At 41.4% G+C, this 25,049-nt stretch overlaps 2 protein-coding genes across 2 annotated transcripts in view; one reads left to right on the top strand and one right to left on the bottom strand.

Annotated features, from left to right (window-relative positions):
- Positions 1 to 25,049, bottom strand: part of nbeab (neurobeachin b) — a 100,651-nt gene that overhangs the window by 30,267 nt on the left and 45,335 nt on the right. The window contains exons 13-16 of the mRNA XM_087173265.1: positions 23,731 to 23,867; positions 2,293 to 2,410; positions 2,105 to 2,207; positions 1,321 to 1,436 (exon numbers count right to left, since the gene is read on the bottom strand). Coding sequence (XP_087029391.1) covers positions 1,321 to 1,436; positions 2,105 to 2,207; positions 2,293 to 2,410; positions 23,731 to 23,867 — 474 coding nt within the window. The remainder of the gene's footprint in view (positions 1 to 1,320; positions 1,437 to 2,104; positions 2,208 to 2,292; positions 2,411 to 23,730; positions 23,868 to 25,049) is intronic.
- Positions 20,664 to 23,028, top strand: mab21l1 (mab-21-like 1). Its single transcript, XM_023403570.2, has one exon. The coding sequence runs from the start codon at positions 21,063 to 21,065 to the stop codon at positions 22,140 to 22,142; it is 1,080 nt and encodes a 359-aa protein (XP_023259338.1). The 5' UTR covers positions 20,664 to 21,062; the 3' UTR covers positions 22,143 to 23,028.

The raw sequence follows: 25,049 nt of genomic DNA, 5'->3' as shown, positions 1-25,049 counted from the left end.
GAGAGAGTCTGTTATGGTAGCAGTTTAAAAGTGTACACAGAGAATAATTACACTTAATGGATATTGAAAAGGCAACCAGGTGAACTGATAAACAGATGGTTATTGTCAACACTGTTATATCGTGACACCCATAAATGAAATAAGACTGTTCAGTGGAAATAATCTTTGTAAATCTCCCAGCTACGGCCATAAAGGTTTTAATGATTGCTTACAAAATATTATCAACTTGAACCAATCCAGCAGGTGTGTCTCTGCTCACTCCTGGAGCGCAGCAGGTTGGCATTAGAGAGTCTAAATCTAGCTGAGCAAGTGATAACGTCTGACAGGCTAGTCGACGGGAAGGGCTTCTGCAGAGCAGCCAGGGTCTAGGGGAAGCTATAGAGCATAATTATCCAGGTTAATGCCACATACTCAAATGGAGGCAGCGGGCCGGATGTGGAGGATGAGTCAGGAATGTTGTTAGACCTACTGGTGCTGAGGCCTGAGTTGGGGTGGCAGGATGTTAATAACAGTGGAATAGTGTTTAATTAGAAGCCCCCTTCCCGTTCACACCTCTTCCCAGCACTTCACCCCCCGCCTGTCTGCCGCCCCACACTATTCTGACATCCCTGTCAGCCTAGGTCATTACTAGAGATTTTTAATGAATTTGGGGCATGTTTTTCTGTCTGCCTTACATCTAATTAGCTGACAATAATGTATCGAACTCAAGCACAAGCTAAATATAAATATGCATGAATATGCAGCGAGAGAGAGGATGACACCTCTCAGAGCAGAGTAGCGTGCAGTCGTTCTCGCCTTCCCTGTTAGTTGCAGTTCAGATCAGAGAGTCGACAACAGAACCTCTCAACTCCGCAGACACACATGTACGCTCTCACAAAGCCAGGCACTAATTATCTGGCAAAATCTGCTGTGCCTGCTCTTTGCTTCAAACAGCACACTCCCATGAACAGCGAAGTGTACTTACGTCCAGGACCACATAAGGATAGCACGGATTCTTAAACAAATATGACATACCTGAGGCCACTTATAGTATGTTTCCAGTGCCACTGACACATAAAGTTTATTGATCATGATAGCTAAACTTTAAGTCACAAGGCTCTAATGGTGAAGAGATTCAAATAGATAATAGATTAAAACCTTACACTTTCAGTGGTTGTAAATTCTTCCCTGATGAGGAAGAAAACAAATCAGAATCTATCTATTTAACTGATGGCTGTGAAAAAGAGAACATATTATTTCCATTCCTTCGGCTACTTCCAATCTGAAATCATTGACTTTAACTTGGGAATCACAGTATCGTAAGGCATCAGGAGTCCTTACCCGCAATAGTGTTGAGAAACGTGAGGTACTCAAAGTTGGAGATCTCTCTCCTCTGCCAGCGCTGCGTCATGTTGGAGGATTTGAAAAGCTGTCGAGGGGTGGCCAGGGAGATGCGTCTGGAAAAAACATTTAAATAATAAATCAGAAAACAGAAGGTTGGTGTAAATTATGGACATTTTAGAAGAGCATAAACTGTATATGAAGCTATGCTTAATCACAGTTACCTAGACTGAGGTAGATGAATGAGAACATTTTGTAGCTGAAAACCAGCTCTATGGCAGTTTTATGTCAGTTTTAGAATGAGATGAAGAGCTAACACAAAATGTCAAGCTGCAAACAAGAGAATAAATGTGGCATCCAGTTCTGATTCTAGTAGAGTAAGTAAAAGCTGGGTGGGAATTACAAGTCCTTCAGTTAAACACATAATTCACGAAGTGTTAATTCAGGATGACTTGCTTGAAATCCACCAAATTAACAACAGACTTAAGGAAATATGCTTGTTTTGTAACAGTGTGTAAATAGGCCTGTTAGCACGTTGCGAGTCTAAAGGGAATCTGGGGTTTTCTGTGTGGTCAGTGGCCTGGCTGCAGCCCTGCTGTATAGAGTCTCCTGTCAGAGAATTAGGTCAGTTCAGCCAGGGTCATTGCACACCCACTTCAATGACTGGACCAATGGGACTTCAAATGACTCTGCTGCAGGCTAGGCTGCACAGATGCTCCAACACACAACACAGAGAAGGTAAGAACAGTAAGCTGTTGATTTTCTTGTGGCATCTGTGACCTACCTGGCTTGTGGAAGTCCATAGCTGGTGCCCACTCCAACTCGAGGAAGACTGTACACCACTTTCTTTACTGTGGCCTGGTCAGGAAAGTTGAACATGACTGATGCTGTGAACAGTGAGAGACACGACTTAATGATGGAGAAAAGGAGAAATCCTTGGATTTCAAAAGTTATAATTGGCACTTAACTTACTTCTGTTGGCCATGAAGACCTCAATCGCTGTGTTCTGCAGGAGGTAGCGTCTGGAGAAGACCGCCCGGATCTCGCTGAACATCCACTTCCCATGTAAGCCCTCGGTGTATGCTAAGACCTAGAAGGGCAGAAAGAATAGAGAAAAATGTCTTCAGGTTATTATAGCTGTATAAAACCATAGATCATGTCAGGCTACACATGATATACACTCACACTCACAAGTGCAATGGGGCAAGTTCTAATTACTTGAACTAAATTCTTGCTGTAAACTGATCCACTGCTATGTTGTGATATGGAAAGAAAAAAAACATCCAACTCTGAGCCAACTCTATTTTCCAAAATGCGTCACTCCAAAGACAGTAAAATATGACCTCAGTAAAATTCTGCAAAAGAGAGATCAATGTTTAACATGTGTTTACTGCTGTACTATTTTAGTTAAGTTGACAGCTGTTTAAATTCTTTGTATTTTTTGTTAACTGTCTTGTCAATAGGCATCACAGCAATAGCTGGTGAGATATTGAATACTGCTTTAGTTTCACTTATCCCAGCTGGGCTTCAAACCTGAACTCCTCTAACCATCAGGGTACTAAAAACAAATTCTTGATGACTATTCTGTAGGTTTTATTGAAAAGGGAATATCAGTATTTCAGCAGTATCAGTTGAATCATTCCTCATTGTCCCTTATGATGAAGCATGGCATTATAGCTCTCTGGGCAGATATCTCTGGGCACTTTTCTACACACTATGAAGCACTCTATGATTCTCTTTGAGTGTTTCACACTTTTTGAGCCTGTCTATAACAGGAGAGCAGTGGTGGTCGAAAAAATGACCCCCTGGGCCAGTGACACAAACAATCAATAAAAACTATCATGCCAAGGAGAGGAGAAAGCAGACAAAGGATCATTAGTGTATGCAGCACCACTGGGAGTGCAGGTCAACACACAGAAAACTTAGGCAGTTGTTCTGACAGGTGAGAATGGTCCCCTCACACACTCTCCCCCCTGCCCCCTCCTTCCATCTCACTTCCCTCTGACTGAACAATTTTGTCCAACAGTACGAGCCGGGGAGCAACCTCATCAACTCCCCAGGTTATAATCACACATAGGAGTGGGCAGGGAGGGAGGGAGGCAGAGTGAGATGTTCAGCTGGGTTAGGTCTGATGCTAATGCTCATTTAAAATAGTGACAGGCTGGAAGAGTGCAGCGCGAGCCAGGCTGCCTTAATTTCTCTCTGGAATAGCTCATGCCCGACCTCCGTGCCACATCCAAAATCTCTGGAGCTCAATTAAAATTGGATTAGGTGGAGATGCTGGATGAGCAGCACAGCATCTCTGGTGCTCTCCTCCTAGTAATGCCCCTGCTTGACACCTCTGCAACCCCCAACTCAAACAGTTGTCATAGAGACAGCATGGCCCAGAGGAGGCAGTGTGCTGACTGGAGTGGGGGGATACAGAGCAAGGGAGGTGAGATGGAGGGATGGCTATGGAGCTGCAGGCGCACTGCTGATGGCCAGCAGCAGCTCACTAGGAGGCAGCGTAGCTTTTATCTCCCTTCTGCTCTGCAGCCAGATGTTCTAGAAGTAGTCTTCTGAGTGCAATGCTGAAAGGCAACTTGTACAGATATGCATCATGGGAAGGCTACAACAGCTTACTTCATCAAGGCACTAGCGGACTGTTATTTGAATACATATTAAGTTATTTGGATGTCTAGAGTATGGTTTGTCATTTAGCACAGTTCTTATTCACTTTATAATTCCATTTTTTTTATTTAACAGTGCCATAAATTTTCCTCCTGAATTCTCCATTTGTTACATCATGGAAAGAGAGAGCAAAATGCAGTTTACACAGGTTTGTCAAGCAAACACTGCACTGCAGGTTCTTAAGAACTGAAAAATATGTGAAAACAGTTATAATATGGTATTGATTGTCATTATAATAATATTTTAGCACGGGCTGTTTCTTGTTACCCAGCTAAAGTGAACATTTTCCTGCCATGACAAAGTACAGGCCAAAGGGCTAGCTGTCAACAAAAGAGGGGCTAAAGAGGAGAAAAAAGAGCTTATTTCAAACAGCCCAGATCAAAAAATTTGTCATAACAACAAAGCTTTGGTCTAAACCAACATGCAGGGGCCCCTGTAGACTTGGAGATTTGACAAAGCCCAGCCCTCATTTTTGGAGGCCCAGCTGTAAAAAATGCCATTTAATGAACCTGTCTGCTGAAGCTGTCCCCTGCCTGTCAGAGGTGTCAGCCAGTGACAAGCGCTGGGGACGGCCGCCTCCAGTCACAGACAGGCCTGCCAGCTGGAGACTTCGGCCCCAATCTAATCACGCCACCAGGAAGGGACCGGCGCTCTGCTCTTGGTCTGTCACGCTCAGGGCTGGGGGTGCAGCGAGGGGGCGGGTAGAGGGGTCTGGTATGGCCGACAAGCGCAGCCTTTTGTTTCCACACAGGTCCCTCCACGCAGGCTCATTAGGAGCCACAGGCGCATGCGCTGCTCTGCTCTGCTCTGCCAGCTGCATGGAGATATACCTCTCCAGCATAATAGCCATAATGCAATTTAACGTCTCTGTCCTCTCTTTCCTTTATTCGCATTCTCTTCTTTCCCTGATTTGACAGAGGGCAGGCTGCATTCTGCCTGTAGAACATCACAGGCAGAAAACGGGAAAATATTGTGACAGATGAGATGAGGAGAGGCACAGGTGACACCAGTGTTTAGGCTGAAACTCATATATAATAATGTGCAGATGCTCAAATGGAGCACATTATACTTAAAAGTGATAAGCCACTTCATGCATAGAAATAGATTTTAATCATTTCTGACTTCCAAATAGCTTTAACCCTATACTGACTGAGACACTATGACAGATATTATTAATAAATATAACAAAAAGAAATCTCTAAAATCATACACAATTTTCTCCCACATGGAACAACACAATCCCCCTCCATTGCATCTATACCAAAATAGGTATAAAATATTATAATTCAGTGAGACCTCCAAGCCGGCATGACTGATATATTTATATGAGACTGTGGAGCACTCTGACAACCTGGTATCACAGGACCTCCATTGCATTCTTCTCAGATTTGTCTAATAGGCTTCCACTATAAAGCCTCACAACTGCATGGTCCCAGGCGGCTATAGAGAACAGTGAGGTGGAAGAATAAGGGACGGGTACAAGAGGCAGTTTCATTTTGAGTGATATGACTACTCCCACAGGAGCGAGTGGGATGGATTTCACACATGGCAATTTGGAGGATCAGCACACACTGCATATACGGTATTCAATGGCTGACCCCAGGCAATATGGGCCAAATCTGCGAAGAGCTTGAGCATTTGGAGAAGGCGAAGAGAAAGCATAAAGCCTGGTAATGGCGAGAGCAGAGAGCAACTAAGAGCTAAGTGGGAGAGCATCATCAGCCACAGGCAACATGGCTGGGTCACAGACATTTAGGGATATAATAAAACAACTAATATATTAACTTAAAGGGTCTTGTCACCTAATTGATAAAAAAACAAAATATATTATCTTACTTAGCCCATGTGATATCTAGCCATAGAGGTACGTTGTTTTGGTTATATTAGTGCAGATTTTGAGATGTCTGCCTCTACCCCACTACAAATGAGATGAATGGAAGTTTGTTTATCCATGTTGAATGAAATTAACAAAATACATAAATCTCATTTGTCTTTTCAGAAAATGCCTGTTATTCTGAATAAAATAAAAACTAAACACACAGTTAACAGTATCCATAAAGACTATGTTATTATCAGATAAAAGATAGATAGCAGTGTTGTTCACAGTGAGGTGTGTAGAGTATCCAGAATAATGTGGATGTTGTTTCTAGAATAAAATGCTCCAGTTGAATTTTTAATAACAGAAACTTTTTGTAATTTGGTCGAACTGACTCTTTAAAGGAAAAAAAAGTCGGAATATACACACTGCCTATATTCTTCCTTCTACAAATGACTCAGGTGCTCCACACATTGTGAAATTAAACTAATGCTGGCATATTTAACTTTATTAAGACATGCGGACAGAAATCTTAGTTGTATGACCATGACATGCCCAAATCCACACTTTATTTTAGCTTTAATCCCTTTTACATCCTGCAAAGATTTATAACGTATGCCTGAGCTTCAAAGCACATTTCTCATCTGATCCCCTCTTAATGTGACAACTGTTATGAAGTGTAAAAATATAAAAATGTGAAAGATTCCACCAGATTATTAAAAAAAAAAAAATCAGCATTCCAGTTGGTGCCTCTCTGAGAGACCCATATCTCAACTTCAATAAAGTAGCTAGCTCCTAATGCAGGTATTGGGGGAAAACAAGATACAGATTTGCATAATCAGTGTCACTATACATTTGGGTGGTAGCTGGAGTGTGGCAAGATGACACAGCTCGGGTGCTCTGGCAAGACCAGTGGGATAAAGGAGATGAATATGCATTAAATATGCTGGCAGTTCACTGCCCCAAATGTCCAGCCAAGTTTGTCAATAACATTTATGTCAGGGATGGTATTTCATGCACATTAGCAGGACCTGCAGCGTTGTCTTCAACACTGTTGTGGTATGAGAGGTGGGAGGAGCTGTTTTCCTAGGATGCAATTTCCAAGGAGTCAAGGCGCTTTTAACATTGTTTATCTGCCTATATTAAAATATAAACTTTCAAGAAGTGTGATGTAAAAAAAAAAAAAAAAAAAATTTACTGAAGAAAAGTTACCAAGACTTTTGGTTTCCTACAGTGATGATACACAAAGTCTGGCATCAAGCCATGAGACGCCTAGAAGAAACCATCCAAAACAAAATGTATTTCCTGTGTGACCTTACTGATGTCCACAATGTGGTATATACAAGCACAGTAGGAAAACACATATTTGATAATGTTATCTTAGTATCTATATGTAATTATTATAGCACATTTCATGTATTTTCTTACTGTCAGAATTACTCATACATCCACACACGACCGTCTTTTCTTTGTGTTCACACATTTACCCTTCACAGCTACAGAATGGTGCGTAAAAGGCAGTAACCTACTATAAATAGCAAAAATACAGTTGGTATAAGAAATAATGTTCCAACTACATGGACAAATCACTTGAAATTTCAGGTCATAACTGAAATCGCAGCTATGTGGCTTATACACCTCCTGGGTCACTTTAACTTTTAAAATACATTGGTCCCATTTGACAGAGAACTTTTGTTAATGTTTTGCATATGTTGTTGGCATATATGTTCTGTATGATGTATTGAATAATTTAGCTTGTCATTAAACAACCATATACAGTTTGGCCAGTTATCGCTGTGTTTTTAAAAAACTCAGATATTTAAGTAAAGATTTTCACACTTGATTTAAAGCTGACAAATGGTGCGAATTAGCATCCAAGCAAATGTGACTTTTGTAGCAATGTTACTAATGGTGATTAAGTTACTTACATCAGAATTCAAGTCTTTTTCCATTACACCTAAATTATTTCGTCCCATCCCTGTCAGTGGAAACTTTATTATGTCGTGCAAGTAAATTATATCCAGTGAGTAAACAAACAAACAAACAAACATTTATGAACATGCTCGAGTGCTGACCCACTCACGGCCACACACATACATGAACACACTTAGTGAGCACATCATCCAGATAAACAGCTTGAGGATGCCTTCACTAAGCTTGAGAGAAGGAAAGCAGTCATTTGGTATGGGGTCTTTTCAGCAAGCTTTTCCTAATGGGACTTTTTCAGGGACTTGTCAGCCTTAAGATGACTGAAATCTTCCTGGCCTGGGTACCAGCTTCCTCTGGCTGCCACTGAGAGTGCCAAGCTGATCGCTTTAAATCCCACTCTTTCTTTTTTTTTTTTGGTGGTGTGTGGGAGGGATAGGGGCTCAGAGCAAGACAGAGAAGAAGAGAAGGAACGAGACAAGGATGGAGAGGCGGAGAGACAGAGGAGGAGAGGGACAGAAAGAGCAAGTGGTTAGACGAGAGGGCCTGATGAGCAATGAGCGCCTCACTCGTCCTCAATTAATCTTGTCTCTCTACCTTTGCTTTGGCGCTTCCCTCAGCACCAAGGTAATAACGACACCCTCATCCATTATCCTTTTATCCCTGTTATTCACTGGGAATTGCTTAATAATATGTTACAGATTTGTCCTCCTTCATATAATTCTTTCTGTCATTCGCAGTATATCATCTGGAAAACACACAGCCCCCTTTCTGCTGGACGCTCTTTGAGGATTATCGTGGGTGACACCTTCGGGATGCAGCCAGAATCTGGAGCATCATTTTTTCAGGCATAAAGAGGAATTACTCTGACTTATCTGTCATTGCCAAAGCACAACAAGCCATTCAGGGCCAAAGCAAAGGTGGAACAGGTTCTTATCGGCTTCTCTGAACGAGAGGACTTGTAAATTTATGCTAATGAGGGCCTTTTGTGATCCAGGCTCACCCCTTGGGGCTGAACGGGGTTTGCAAGGGATGATAATCTGGCTGTTGAGTGCACTAGATAATTTGTACTTTATCCTCATGTAATTATATAGTTTAAATCTTTTTACCAATGCTAATCCTACGACACGAGGAAGTGTCTTAACCGTGTCTATGGTTCTTAGTGGCACTAGTTAGCGTGCATCTCACTCTCTCTCTCATAAAATCACGTAGGAGGAGTGCAGCGCTGATATAATTACTCTGACTTTCTGTAGCCCGTGCTATGAATCCTCATATCATTTTGATCCACCTTAGCAGGCAGGCAGAAAGCCAAGCCTGCAGCCGGGGGCTATGGGAGACAACTCAGAAAAGGTGAAAGCATGGTAGCACAGCTAAAAGAGCCCTCCCCTTTTCGGTCAAGAAGGAAAGATGGAGGAGACTGGGAAAATGGACTGAAAGGAGGAAAAGTAAGTGCAGTAGGGTGGTTTTGCGCGGCTTTTGAGGTCTCTCTGTTGTGGAGTGGGACTCCAGGCCGTCTTGTGTGCCTGCCAAAGCCGACAGCCCCTGACAAGCTGCTTGGCGTGCTGTAATTTGACTAATTACACTGGATTAGACCATATTAATGCAAGCTGTTTTCTCTAGGGTCACTGACCCACCCAGTGTGTCCCTTGCTCAATTCCCCCTCTTCGATGTAAACAAAAGACACAAGAAAGAAAATAGAGTCTTTGTTTCTTTGTGTCTTTATTCTTGAAATTATAAAACAATGAACACGTATCTATATCCCTGACATTATTTTTATAATGAGAGAGAAATGTTACAAAGCATCCACAGCAGAGAAGGCTGGGAGATGCAGCCTGCACTTTCCTGAGGCACATCATCACAGGATTTTTTGATAACAAACTGAATCTTTCGCCTGCTTTATCTCTCTGCAGGAAAAGAAAAACAAAATAAGGACTTTTATGAATCTCACAGAGGCACTAGAGTTCACAAAATGTTTTTTTTACTCAGGCATATGGGGGGTTGGGAGGAAGGTCTCTGCATGCTGACAACAACAGTGCAAGATTTCATTTTAATTTTACTTTTATCTAAGCAAACTATCAAGATGAAATCTGAGTAATAAGGCCCTGTTTTTGTGTATGGTTTGGACGCACAAATGCTTTTCTGAGGAAACTGTGTGCTGAAACCCATGATAAATATATATAATAACAGACACATTATTTGATCTGCTTACAAAATTACTAGATATACTCAGAAAACCAGAGAGAATAGTCTTATTTGTAAAAAGAAGGAGGGAAACCACCCCTCATTTACATTTGCAAAACTCCAAAATGAAAGGGGGGAAATGAGCCATAGAATGTGTGTGTTTTAATACAAGTGCTCTCCCAATTGTACCAAATCAATTTGAGTTTCACACAATGGAGAGGCAGCTTCACTGTTTGTATGTGCTCCTCTGCCTTGAACACGGTGTAATAATAGTCTTAAACCAGGCGTTATAAAGACAGAATACCAAAGAGGCTTACAGCCTTGGTTTCATGAAACATTTAGGCAAAAGTTCCAAGGGCTGAGGATGATGAAAGAAGGTAAGCTTGAAAATGGGCCTCTGGGATCCACAGCCCTTATTGTACAGAAGTCACATCAAATTAATACTGAGGGCCATTTGCAGCCTTTCTTCTCCTGAGCTTTTCAGAACGGATTAAGCTATGAAAACTCAGAAATTACTAAAGCACCTATTAGGCATTATGCTCACCCTTTCTTCTCTTTCCCTTTGAAAGTCATTGAATGTGCTTCACTTCACTCGTACTTTAATTCACAAGTTGTTTGCCCTCTGAAAATAATGGGCAATTCCATAAAATGTGTGATGTGAAATTTATATTTCCACTGCGCTATAAGAAACTGGTCCCCACATATTTGTAAATAAAAGAAAAATGTTTACTTGTATACACATTTCCACCAATTGCCATTTTATGGATCTGTATATTACATAGAACTCTGTTGTAGACAATACAGGCGGCAGCATACAGGCAGTTTACTGAAAGTCTCCACACTGATGAAGGGCCAGTATTGCTAGGGTTCTCTCAAGCTCTCCAAACCCCCCTTTGCTCTCTCAATGTGTCTTCAAAGAAGCGCATGGAGTGCATGAATTGTAATTATGGCTCCTAACAGGATTCAAGAGCGCCCAAACGATGGCACTTGAGAACCAGGTCGTGTGGAGTTAAACGGCTGTCAGACACTCAAAGCTCCCCAGCATGTGAACAAACCCACAAAGGCTGGACGTGTCCGCTTCTACTTCTAGGACTTTCCTACCCACTTTCACTCTCATAGGGAGAGATTAAAATCAACTAAGGCCCTTTTAAAGACCCATATAGCCTTTCTGCATTTTTACTGGCATTCTAGTTTTCAAGAGGTGTTTCAGCTTTTCAGGTAACAAAAACAAATTAGTGACAACTACTAAAGGAACTGTATGATTTTGACCCACATAAAGTGTTTGATAAGTGAAAGTAAAGAAATAAAGAAATAAATCCTTGACCAAATTCAAGGCAAATGAGAAAACACCAGTGGAGCATGTGAGAGGGGGAAGTGGAGGCGTGTGAGAGATCAGGTAATTGTTACCACCTAAGAAACCACTCTAACCACAGTGTCAGATAATCTCTCGACCTCGCCTTCAGAATAACGGAAAAGATCATCTGTGCTCCCCAGACAGTTTCAATGACTCACCAGGGCACAAGACCCCTCACTACACATTAAAGAGACCAGCCTTCAGTCAGGCCCTATCCCAACTTTAGCCTCATCCTACTCCCTAAAAGCAGCCAAAAGAAACCAACCTGCAGCGTGAAGTCCCTATGTATGACCCTTATTAAACTCCTAATTGGATTGAGAGCCCGCTAAGAAAAAAAATTCAACATCATTCATTCAGCTGAGATTTTCTTTAGCATTCCTTCCAGTAGTTTGCCTCTTCAACAATAACATTCAAAATCAAGTTACTGAAAACTTTTTTTCCCCTTTTCAAAACACAACCAGATTTTCCAAAAATGGGAGTATAGGTAAAACCTTTTTCACCTTTTCTTTTAAGGGAAAGCGCTATTTGATTTTCACAGGGTGCAAGTGACAGGCTGAAACAAAGCCCAGCACTGGCCATTGTGTAGCCTTTCACTGTTGTAATGGTCTTAAAATGGCTACAAGCAGGGCCCTATTCAGTGGTGACCAGGCTGCTCAGCTCTCTTCTCCATATCCAACACATACTCTGCTCTAAGCGGGAACTCTTAGGTCAGCTGATGAGTGAATGAGGGACTAAGTTCACTCATAACCACAGTCTCAGACTATCAGCGCCGTGTAGAAGTTCTCAACACATTTACACTAATTATAGAGAATAAATAGTGCCATAACAACAACATCAATCAAGTTCATTACAGAAAATAGCATAATGACAATAATTACAATAATATCTCATTAAGAGAGAGAATGAGAGACAGGGGAGAATTAATAGCAGACAGGTGTACAACACACCGCAATTATGGAACCTGAAATTAGTTCATTGCCTCAAGGCAAACAGAAGAGAAAGGGAAGGTTGTAAGTGAGGGATTGTGCGTGTGTGCGTGTGTGTGTGTGTGTGCTGGGGAGCCGGTTTGAGGGCTGGGAGTAGGACTGATAGAGAGAGGCTCACTGACAAAAAAAGGAATTGCAAATAAGCAAACAAAAATGTCTTAAATGTGTAAATTAGGGAGAAAAATAAGAGGGAAAAGCAGCTTTTCCCTGCAGACTGGTGCCTTAGATGAGAAGGGAGCAGTGAAACGTGATCAAGGAGAGCTGTGGAGCGGTGCGGCAGGCGTCAAGATGAGCACTCAGCCAGCGAGTGGCAGCTTCTCCTTTTCCAGTCAATCATTCATTACAGAGCCAAGTGCTGTGGAGGAGTGCCTCCTCTTTTTGACCTATCATATTACTGCCTCTGTAAACTCCTAATCCCCCCTTCGTTAGATGGTGTCAACAGCCGACATGCTCTCACCCTGCCACCGCACTCCCCGCTCAGACACCTCCAAAGCCCTGCCAAGACCACAGAACTGAGACACTAATAAAATCGTTTGAAATTTAACAGGGTAGAACGGCAGAACTTTATCTATCTTTTTCGGTGCTTTCATCCACTTTTTTGGCTCGTTTGTTTTCTATTATTGGAAATAGAGTCAGGAAATTCACTTAATAATTAGTTAACTTTTTCTTTTGGTTTTACCATCAATTTCAGGTCCCTATAGATCATGGTAAGCAACACTAAGAAAGTCAGACTTTAGCTCTTCAATCTTTCATTGGCTGGTCCGAGCGGCCTCGTTCTTTTCGCCTCGGGGCTGTTCCTGAGCAGGTGAAAGCCTGGAGGCAGGAACCTGCACATCAGCACTTCTTTGTCCATCATGACTCTTTCATGGGGAGCCTGTCTCCTGAGCTTCTCTAATGGAGCCCAGTGAGATGACGACCATAATGAGTCCAACAGATGAAAGCCCAGCAGGACAAAACAACATTCAGATACATCTCCACACACACACACACCGGGGCACCAGTCAGGGACTTGCTGTGTGAATGTTGTTATTTAGGTAAACAAAAGAATCAGATGCAAAATAAGAAACCAGATGAGGCATCTGTGTTTTGGCAGAGCTCCAGAAAGGAGATTTGGTGTGGGTGAATGTGTCATGCTGATCACAAACAACAGAAAACAATCTAACAATCAAGTTCATCACAAGCATGCGCAAACATATCACACACCCGACTGTCCTTCATTCACATGTATTAGCACACAGACCCCCCCCTCCTTCATAAGTACACACACACAGAGACCCATACAGTGTGTGGATGGGTTTAGGTAAGGTCCCAATTTAAGCTGACAGTTACCAGATAGAAGATACTCAAGGAAATGACAGCACTGATTCAGATGGTTCTGAGTTTAGATGAAAGTGACGCTGTCACAACAAAACTATTACACATGAGTGAAGGCCAGCAAAGTTAATATACTTCATTTCTTCATGACATATAGCACTTAAGCCTTTGTAGTCTGTGAGGATCTTAAAATATTTTACCTTATTGGGAATATATATGTAAATTTGCGAGATAAACTTTGTCATGGTTGAGACACACCTACCACATAACACGGTTTGAGGGATGTTAATTACCGTATAAAATAAGCAATTGGCATCCTGCCCCATATGTCCCACTTTTTCAGTGAGGAAGATGGAAATGAGGTGGGGTAGATTTGATTGTGACATGCTCTCCGTCTGTGCTCCACGATGTGTGGCTTTGCCAGTAACAGGCTAATATTCAGCACAGCTCACCACCACCAGAACTAATCAAAGTAGACAAAATGTCTCTGCTGCCATCTTTGTCTAGCATCCGCTCAGGGTGAGCCTCCCTCTTTCCCTCCTTTCCTTTTCACCTCCCCTCTTTCCCCTCGCTCTTGAAGGGAGGGTGACAGCGGCATAAAATGGTGGCGAGCAAATGTGCCTTCCATGTGGCAGCAGTGGTGGGGGTGACAGGCCAGGCTGAGGCCAGCGCTATCAGCAGTGTGTGGCTGTTGCTTTGAACAAGCTGGATGGTCGCCATGGAGGATCAGGGCCAAGCTGATGAAACACCAGCGGTTACAGACAAAAGCAGCTCAATATCAAATCAAGAAACAGCCCACCCATCCCCAACAGGGAAGAGCCAGTTCTTTGATGAATGCAAACTTAGTTGTCTAGGGTGGCATGTTAATAAACTGTACAACTACTTAATTCTTAGTAGACAGTTTTAATGTGCAGAATTTCCTTCAGAAATCATTTCTAGATAACAATTACAATTACAAAACACTTTGACCAAGATGATATTATATAAGATGTGAATATCAGACATCCTTAGAGTCTAAGAATAGGGAATGTCATATATACAAATTATATAACTCTTAAGACAAACATGTGATTTTGGGCTATATCCATATTCACTCGATTTGATTTAAACTGTAAGATACAGAGCACTCAAATGTCACTTAAAGTATATGCATCCAAGAATAAAACTACTGAACAAAGCAAATTCCCTTTATTCAGCAATTTGTGGTGGAGTCATTCAGGGGGTTGTTAGTTAACCCTGAGCTCAGAGGATGATGAAGCTAGGGCATAAATCACAGAGTGAAACAAGGCGGACTCCTCCGATTCATTAATGGAAATGATCTGTCAATATGCTGGAGTCAATTCACACGTGTCAGCTGGGCTCAGCACACAATGGGCCAGCCAACTTATGAACTCCCAGCACCACTCCACCGAGTCCATAAAACAACTGGCAACGCCGCTGGGGAGCACCCCAAGACACCACCCTCTTGCACAGACCACCAGATGACACAGATGGGGCGAAACCAAACAAAGACGAGACTCCTTTTGTACAAAGAGGGACCCCTTTCAAAAGCCATTCATGCAACAAATTGGGGAAATCTGGCCATGCAACACTCTGGGTTTGCTCTTTTATTAGCATGAGCCTTACGTCACAGTAAGTGAAATCAGATTTATGGCCCCCTGATGCAAAGGTGGTTAAAATCAAGCACACTTTTAAGACACAAAAACTTTTTTTTAAAGCCATATTAACTAACAACAGTTTAGCTATGTTAACCATGAACAGACTGTTGTTTTCTACATGACCCACAGAGTAACAAGCCATGTCACATTTTACTACACTTTGCCATCTTGCAAAATGATGAGCAAAGCATCAACTAAAGAAGAGCTAATGAGGAAAACCCCACACAAGGACAATGCTGATCCATGCGTACATGTCCTCTCTTCCACAGTTGATGAATTGTTTGGCTAAATATAGCACTAACTTTGCCAAAATGCTATTTTTATTGTTAAATCAAGCTGGAAAGCACATTTAAGTTCATTGTCGTTTCTATTTTTGGTCACTATATCAGTTCAAGCTGCAGATAGTAATGAGTCTTCATAGTCACAGAGACTAATGACTATCAATATCAGTCACAGGTACTGTCGAGGACTCCATTTTATGGTAGCTCGAAACAGCATCAAGCTCGAGTACTTTCAAAGTCAGCCCATCAGTTAGGGAGGTTTGTTTCCATGTAGGTCATTAAATATGTGCACACAAGCTTTCTCTTATTAGGTCCTCTGCATTTTTCTTTTCTTGTTCTTTCTCAGCTGCACACCCGTGCTGCTGCAGCAATCTGCATAGAGAGACATTTGTCATCATTAGCCCTGCTCTGACAGTTGGCACCCGGCACCTCAGATCTCTAGGACTGGCAATTATGAACCCTTCATCCCTTATTTAGGCAACATCGCCTAATTTCATCACAGGCCTCACCAGCAGCATTTGATTACTAGCAGCCCTAAACCTACAATATGCCACCAATTCTTCCATTTTCTTTGTTTTGTGCTCTGATGTACTCCTGCTCTTAGATCACATGACATGTGGGTGAGGACTGTGCTCAGTTAATCTGAGATTTGAAATTACGTGAAAGAAACAAGGACTGCAAAGAGGATTGTAGATGAGCATCATGGGGTCAGTGGGCAGATGATTACAGCGCCCACCTTTAGAAGGTAGACATCTCGCAGGCATTAAGATTAATCGCACTGTAGCTGGTGCTGCTGAATGGTTGCCTTTCACAACAGACAAGATGGAAGTCAGCGACATAGTTTTCTATGATGAATTAAAATAATGAAAAAGAACTGCATATTTACAAATAAACTAGTCACTTCTTTGAGAGCAATCTAAACCCTAGCAATTTGCAGAAAATACAGGGAAAGCATGCTGGAAAAACATGCACACCGTGTGTAGCACTGTCATGTACAACAAAATACTAGAATAAACTGTATGCTCATAAAATGAGTGGAAATGCACTGTACCAGCACTTTCGCCGCACCTAACTGCCAAATGCATAATGTGCAGGAAAAAAGTACACTCAACGCTATGTAAGCCGGTATTTTCCCTTTTTTGTGTAGAAAACTAGACATTTTCTGGATCCTTATTTTGGCAAACAAAACTGAAGTATTCATGCTAAATTCATGCAAATACATGCATGTAATTTATCACAAAGGCTGACAAGCGTACCATATTGCAGAGGGGAGGGGTGAAGGGCCAAATGAGGCTGAGACAATCAATTAAATTTCATAATTTACACTTTTCTCCAGCTTTGTTTTTCTCAAAATTTCCATCATGTTGATAGGTTTGGTGTTTTCTGTGTGTGCATATGATAAAGAAAGTGTTCACAGTAAATAGAGCCTGTTGAGTTGATCACTAGAGGGTCTCAGAGCCTCTGGCTATGTGGTCCAGCTTCCTGACTTCTCCAAAGCAGGTTGCTAATACCCAACGCAGAATAAAACAAATGAATGGGCACAATCCAAAGGGGGTTCTCAGTGAGGCTCTGGGCCCAAAAATTAACTGGCCTCCTACAGAGACACCATATTGCTTGGAATAATAATGTTTCGTTATTAAAAATCCCAATGACAATTTCATTTTATGACAAATAAAATTATAGAAAATGTGTCAACGTGAGTGGCTATCCCATGAGATTAAAGTATATTATTTCACACAGTTTGAGAGCCAGTACTGATGTCACATCTCTGAAGTGTCGCTGCTTTTAATCTGATTTATATAGAAATATGTCATCCTATTAAGTCCACTTTGACTAATCTGCACATTAGCTTGGGAACTAGCTGGTACAGTCCCTTTGTATGGGATATGGCTTGAGAATCTTTTTCTTACATACTAAATGACCCCAGAAATGTAATGAAAAAGCATATGGCGGGCCTTATTTGTTCTTTCGTAATAGGATTATCAAAATAATAAAACGTCATCCATAATTACGTTGCCTGCTAGAAGATTGCTGGTCATAAAGGTCTTGATCCAGCTTAAACTCAGCTAAATGCTATAGTTGTATAATGTCCTGACCGTTTTGTTATGAGGTAATGCAGAAAATTAAAACTTAAATACAGTCTGAATAAATGTAAATTATGAAATACTTTGTTCATTAAACACTGCTAAAGCAAGAGCCATAGAGGATTTAGTTGGTGAAATGAGCTCAGAACAATATTTGTAGAGCTGGAGTTTTTCAGTTTTCCTCCTTAAGTCTCACTTTTTCAAAATGCCATTTTCTTTTATTCAATGCTGAAGGCTATAAATTGTTTTGTACACACAATAAATGAATCAAGTGTTTACACAGATTATGCTTATTTGTATATGGATACATATGTATTAGTTAAATGCATATACTGTATACGTATATATGTGTAGCCCATAAAGCCTTGGGGATGAAATACACTACCATACATTTGAGATCTGCTACAATCAGTGGAATATCATCTCAAGTCACTCAAAGCATGAGCGGTGTCATCAAAGGGCAATTTCAGCCATTAGAAAAGTACCACTGACCCTTTGGCGGCCATGTTAACAGGACGATCAGTCTTTCAAGAAGAAAGGAAAAAGAAAAATGGAGGAGAAAAAATGAATAAGTGTAGAGGCATGCTCTGGAAACAAAGAGGCCTTCAAAACAGGGTCACATGCTTGTGCAAAATTAGGGGAAGCAGAAGTCATTGTATTGATTTACACAATCATGCATGCATTTTGCTGGGTCAGAAATAGGCCTGTGCTGGAATCACAGCCCCATATATCACACTGGAGGGCCTCCAATAGCCTAGCGGGATGGTGAATGAAGCAACAAAGCTTGCAATGTTGTAATGGTAAAGATGCGGCTAAGAAGATTGGATTGTCTTAGGCCAGACCTGACAACTGCTAGAGTCTTGGGACTACAGAGCAGGTTGAGTTACTGCGAGATCTGTGCAGCCACATGCTTTAGATTAAGAGGTGATAATCTCAATGAAAATCCCCCCTTCTATCACGCATACGTATGGCAAAAGGCTGGAGCACAAACTCAAGAGGTGCAACTGGATTCCGAGGTATCTGACTTGGAGCAAGATCGCCTGGAAAGTGAGGCTAGTCTGGTTTCAATAAAAGGCAAGTACCTGCTGGGCTACAGACAGTGGGAGAGAGTGAGAGGAAAGACTATCAAAGCCTGAGAGGGGAAGAGGCTTTTAGCTACCTCTCACCACATGAAAACCTTCCATAATATACTCCATATCCTGCAGAAATATATCAGTAAAAATATAATTTTTTGGTTGTGAACTTAAATCAGACCTGTGACAACAACTAGAATATAGACTTAATCTTATTATTTAATTTTCAGAATAAACCTTTACGCAGACATCTATCATGTCCCAAAAACAAAAGATGCTTTTCCATATCTGCATGTGTACCAAGTAAGTGTGAAATTATCACTGGGGCCTGCCAAGAAGCTAGTGGCAGTGTGTCCATGACAGGCTGTGATGATAATGGGAGTCACCTATCTATCATGGTCCATCCTGCACACGCCACCTCCCGCTCAGCCGCATCCATGTAGTGAGAGTCAGAGCTAACGAGTGGCGGTTTGCCCTCATAATGTCTGGTCGTATGCAGTTCTGACTAGAGCAGAGATGAGTGTAAATGCCTTTGTGTTCCTTATCTGATCCGTGCAGCATTATCTTTTTGAAGTCCTCTTCAAAGCAGACACTGTACCTTGAGAGACGGAGTGCCAGTGCAATGATGAGAGCCAGAGAGGGTTTAGTGTGGAGGCAAGATCTCTTTCTTGTGAATCACTGTCTGTATCAGACCAGCTGTGCCTAAAAACAATACACTGATACATCATGGGACTTTATATAAAATGATCAACCATGTCAACCTTAATTTTTAGAATTATTAGCAATTAATCTTTTATATTTAGTTTTCTTATCTTTTTAAACACTCAAACCATGTATTTTTTGCTTTTAATGTTTTGCTGCTGCTATTATTATCTTGTTGTTGAAGTAAATAAATATATTTATCATTACCAAGATTATAGAAGGCCAATGTATATTATTGTCTTCATTATAACAATTAATTTGGATTATTGCTATTTTTGAAAATACTAATTTCAATGGAACAAGTATTTTCAAATATAAAATGATAATCATAAAAGCAGAGATTCACTCTTCATTCACTTTTATACATTTTGCTCTAGGTTAATATACTTTTCATTTTGGAGAAATGTAAGAAAGAAATTTTGTGTTAAGATCCCAATGTTACCGTTATTTTTTTGTGTTTTTTTACAATCGAGGCTATGTTAATTAAATGGCTAAAAATACTGGCGCGTGGGATTATTGCACAGCACAGAGCAAAACAAATACACCTCAAGCTGCAGGTTAATACACAAGCTTTGAGATATTAACTCTCCTGTATCACAGCCACGATAATTAATGTGTCAAATATAATCACAATGCTAAATATTAATTAGCGCCATAACTTTTTCATATTTCAGAAATAAGCCTGCTCGCTTCCTCAACAGGCTGTCCAATAAATTAACTAATCCTGAGATGCCTAACTGAGCAAATACATTTTATTAATATACTGCTTCAAAACCAAAACGTGCAAATAAGACAAACCTCATTTACAAAATACAAATATTCTTTGCTTAACTAAAATTCCCGAAATGACTCCGTTCTATTTTAATCTGTGTGGAAGAAATTAGATTCGGTGCCCGGAACAAAAAAGGAGAGATTTAAATAACAGACCTGCGGCAAATTAAAATGTTTTATTTTCCGAAGACATAAACCCTTTAGCAATTCTAAACCCACCTACTGTTTCATATATGTTTCAATATAGCAGACTTAAAAAAAAAAAGCAGCAGATAAAGTCCAAGGAAAAGCAACGCAACGCAGTGAAAATGCTGTTTTTTTTTTCTTCTCTCCAAATGCGTAGGTGTACTTCCGCTCCTCGATATACTACTACTACCTGTACTTTTTACTTGTATATAACACCCGAGGATGAATTTGTTTTCGATAAACTGGGAAGCGGTGACGCATCCGACAGCGATTGGACATCTTGGTTTCAACTCCTCCCTTATAATAAAGAGTGTGTGTGTCTCTCCCTGTTGTAAAACACAGCAACACCGGGCGTCTGCGTCAGGAGGGCACACTCAACTCTGCGCAATTACGCGGACTCCTGACTGGCACAGTGATCAGAGACAAACCAAAAGCCATTTTTTCGGCTACTGAAGCTCACAAGGTTGAAATGGACTTTTAATCAGGCCATCCTGATAATTTAGAGGATTTGCTTCGTGCACTTCAATGCATTTTACGATATAACAGCTGTGAATGTTGTGATATGATTATTACGCATGTGCTCTGTGCACAGATTTGAATAGTTGTCTTATAAATAGACATTTTTTTTCTTTTTAAATAGCTTTCTTTCTTCTCTAAAATTGGCTCCCGTACAAACAGCCGCGTTGGATCCCTCGGCTTACTGCGAGACTCCGGTGTATAACCCGGATCTCTGCCCTAATATGATAGCCGCCCAGGCAAAGTTGGTGTATCACCTCAACAAATACTACAACGAGAAATGTCAGTCTCGAAAAGCAGCCATCTCCAAGACCATCCGGGAGGTGTGCAAGGTGGTTTCGGATGTCCTGAAGGAGGTCGAGGTGCAGGAGCCCCGCTTCATCAGTTCTCTCAGCGAGATGGATAATCGTTTCGAGGGACTGGAGGTCATTTCACCCACCGAGTTCGAGGTTGTGCTCTATCTGAATCAGATGGGAGTATTCAACTTTGTGGATGACGGGTCTCTCCCGGGCTGCGCCGTGCTCAAGCTCAGCGACGGCCGCAAGAGAAGCATGTCTCTTTGGGTTGAATTCATCACAGCCTCTGGTTACCTCTCGGCGCGCAAGATCCGGTCGAGATTTCAGACACTGGTGGCGCAGGCAGTGGATAAATGCAGCTACAGAGATGTTGTCAAAATGGTCGCTGACACGAGTGAGGTGAAGTTGCGCATTAGAGACAGATACGTGGTGCAAATCACGCCGGCTTTCAAGTGCACTGGGATCTGGCCGCGAAGTGCTGCGCACTGGCCTCTCCCTCACATCCCCTGGCCGGGACCTAACCGAGTGGCAGAAGTCAAAGCGGAGGGTTTCAATCTTTTATCCAAAGAGTGCTACTCGCTGAACGGCAAGCAGAGCTCAGCGGAGAGCGACGCCTGGGTCTTGCAGTTCGCCGAGGCCGAGAACCGGCTCCTCCTGGGTGGATGCAGGAAGAAATGCTTGTCAGTCCTCAAAGCGTTACGCGACCGTCACCTCGAACTGCCCGGACAACCCCTCAACAACTACCACATGAAAACTTTGGTTTCCTACGAGTGTGAGAAGCATCCCAGGGAGTCGGACTGGGATGAGAACTGCCTCGGCGACCGCCTGAACGGGATACTATTGCAGCTTATTTCATGTTTGCAATGCAGAAGGTGCCCGCATTATTTCCTGCCCAATTTAGACCTGTTTCAAGGAAAACCTCACTCTGCTCTAGAGAACGCAGCCAAACAGACTTGGCGACTGGCAAGAGAAATACTGACCAACCCCAAAAGCTTGGAGAAACTCTGAGGTAAAAATATAATAGTTAAGCTCGTCTTACAATTTGTGGTAAAGATGCGTAATGAGCTTATTAACGGACAGAAAAAATATTGCCAACCAGTTTGCAAAGTCTTGTGAAATGTGGCTGTCCTCTGTCGTTGAATATGTTTTGGCCTAGCCTGTTTCAAGATGATTTTTTATAACAGTTTCGTTTGTCATTGTCCCCATGCACCTTTTGGCGGTGTCAATATTTAGGAGTAAGTTTAAATTATTGGCCACCATTAAATCAGGAGGCCACCTCAGCAGTGGTTTCTTTTCTATCCGTGCCACACGGTTGCCTAAACCCCACATTTCCTTAAATGCTTTAAAATAAAGCCCCGTGACAAACTTTGGAAAAAATAAAAACACACATGTGTACATTTTATACTGTAAATACATTCATACATTGTGATTCAAGTGGTCTGAAATTGTGAATGTTGTTCTGTGACACGTAAATAGGATCCACCTGTTTAAATCTACTTCTGAGCTTTTTCTTTATCTGGTAGAAACGTTATTAATTTATACTTGCATCAGTGGTAGTCTGATTCATCTGTTTCAATGGACATTTTCTAATTTTTGAAAGTTTACATTTTGATGGTAGGCGTACGACATTTGTTACAATGAAAACATTCCATCAATTTACTTGAATTATTATTTAAAGTACTCGAACTTTTTTTGGTTGTTGTTTTTCTCTACCATGCTTAGGCCTACATGATAAAAAAATGAAAATGATAACATATATAGTATATATATATATTACAGTTTAATTGAAAAAAAATGCACTTGAAATACACTGGATTATAACATCTGTGATCTGATTTTTTAATTTCTTGTCTTTGATCTAATTTAAAGAGCTAATAAAACGAGCTGTTTTATATTTGTGTCCCATTATGGTTTTATTAAATGTGATTTTGACAGCAGTGAGGTAGTGAGGCCTAACATGCAATAATAATGTAATGGAATTTTTAATCTCGGGTCTCTGGCTCATGTAGGTGTTCTACCTAGAGGAGTTTGACACTTTAAAAAGGAAAATAGAGGAAAAAAGGAATATTTTCCATCCACAACATTTTAACCAGATCTGTAAACCTGCAGAGCAGTTTGGACTTTTTTTTAAAACCCCAACCTCCTGTGAAAGGAATTTGCGTTATTAATTATGTGAATAACCAGTTAACTTGGCATAACTTGATCATCTGTCAACGCTGTCTGATGGTTGAGTCTGCAGGATGAGTAGACCTCAGAGGTCATTATATGATTTTTTTAAATTTTTTTTTAAATGCATTAATAATACAGAAAATTAACACACACAAAATAGAAATGAATCGTGATTTATAATAAAATTCTGGCCACAAACGTAATTTAATAACACAAAAAAAGCAAAACAGAGCATGGACAGAGGCGCAGCACACCTCTGAAAACTTTATCTGCAACCCGCGCATCCTCATCATATATCAAAAATGTGTATTTAAAATCTAGTGAATATTTAATACCTGGAGAAAATAAAAAATCTAAAGTGAGTCATGTCGGAAACCAAAGTGCCCGTTTCAAACCTGGGCTGCACACTCGCTTGCGTGTTACTTACCTTTGGGTCGACCTTTTTGAAGGCAGGGTCATCCTCGTCCACCTCAAAGTAGATCTCGGTGGTGGTGATGGACAAGGTCCCCCGCGCCACCAGGACAGGGGCAACAAGCTGGGCCGGGCTGCTCAGAACCACTGGGCCTGCAGAGTGCAGAGGGGGCAGCCACATGCTGAATCAGTAACACGCAAAAACATATTCAAAGCAAAGCTGAGTGAGGTTAATTCTGTTAAACTGATAAATGCGATTACAGGGGGGATACCATCATGCCAGCGGCCTCTGTGTATCACACCACACCGCTACGTGCGTGAACAATCTGCGCTTAGAAACATTAGAGAATTTTAAAATGAATTCTTGCAGTTCAGTCAGATATTGTGCATTATGACAGCTCCGTCAAACTTTTCACTTTTGTAGTTTTCATCGTGCCACAAAACAAAGGCGTTGATACGCCTTTTTGTCTTTGTATTGCAGACTTCCATATGCGCACAATGCGGTGGATTCATCAGACCTATAAATAGATGGAGGTGTCATCACAACATACCTATTTGTACCTGTTTGTAAACCAGTGATGCACTGATAACAAAAAGGTTTTATCAAATGGTGCGATCATAACGAAAGCTACCACCACTATTGGGAAATAAGGTGTTGATTAGTTTATATAAAATAAACTAATCCTTATTTGCCTTCATGGTCAGAGCCTATATCGCCATGAGGCATCTGCAGTACAGGTGTCCAGGCTGTCCCTGCTTTACATGACATGCAGGGGAACAATGAAACTACAAGCTTGTTTTTAAGACGGAATAATTGTCCAGAATTTTAAGGTGGGATTGTGACCCTGGTCAGCTGATAGTGATCACATCTTTATTTCAGTCTCCTCCCTCCCTCCCTCTCCGCTTCTGCTTCATCCTCCATGTTCTCAGATCAGTGTCGCTGTGGAGCACCGTTACAGTGATTTGTCTGCTCTCAAACGAAAGCTCTCGAAATCAGGATATTTATCGATCCCTTAAACTCCAAAGAGCCACTTTAATGTCTCATCAATCTTAATCTGCGTTGCTCAGCCAATTATGGCCGATAGTGTTACAGGAATACAAGTGGATTTCGGTCTCAACTCCCAGAGCGCCCCTTCATCGCTCTTGCAGGCTGCACAGTCAAACCGCCCTCCCTGGATTTTTTTTCTCAGCGTTGCTCGGGTCCATTAACGGTGATCCCGTCTGCTGATGCTATCAGCCCAGGCGCTACACGTTGCTTACAAGCTTCATATGAAAAGTAAATACTCGCAGTAACCCCATCCTGTTTTACTACATTTCAGATAACGTTTAGTGCAT

Source organism: Seriola lalandi, unplaced genomic scaffold (assembly GCF_002814215.2).
Source record: "Seriola lalandi dorsalis isolate HSWRI2012SDOR001 ecotype SW California unplaced genomic scaffold, Sedor1 jcf7180002054144, whole genome shotgun sequence".
Lineage (NCBI taxonomy): Eukaryota > Metazoa > Chordata > Actinopteri > Carangiformes > Carangidae > Seriola > Seriola lalandi.
The sequence above is the reverse complement of the archived record's forward strand: the minus strand, read 5'-3'. Positions and strand labels throughout refer to the sequence as shown.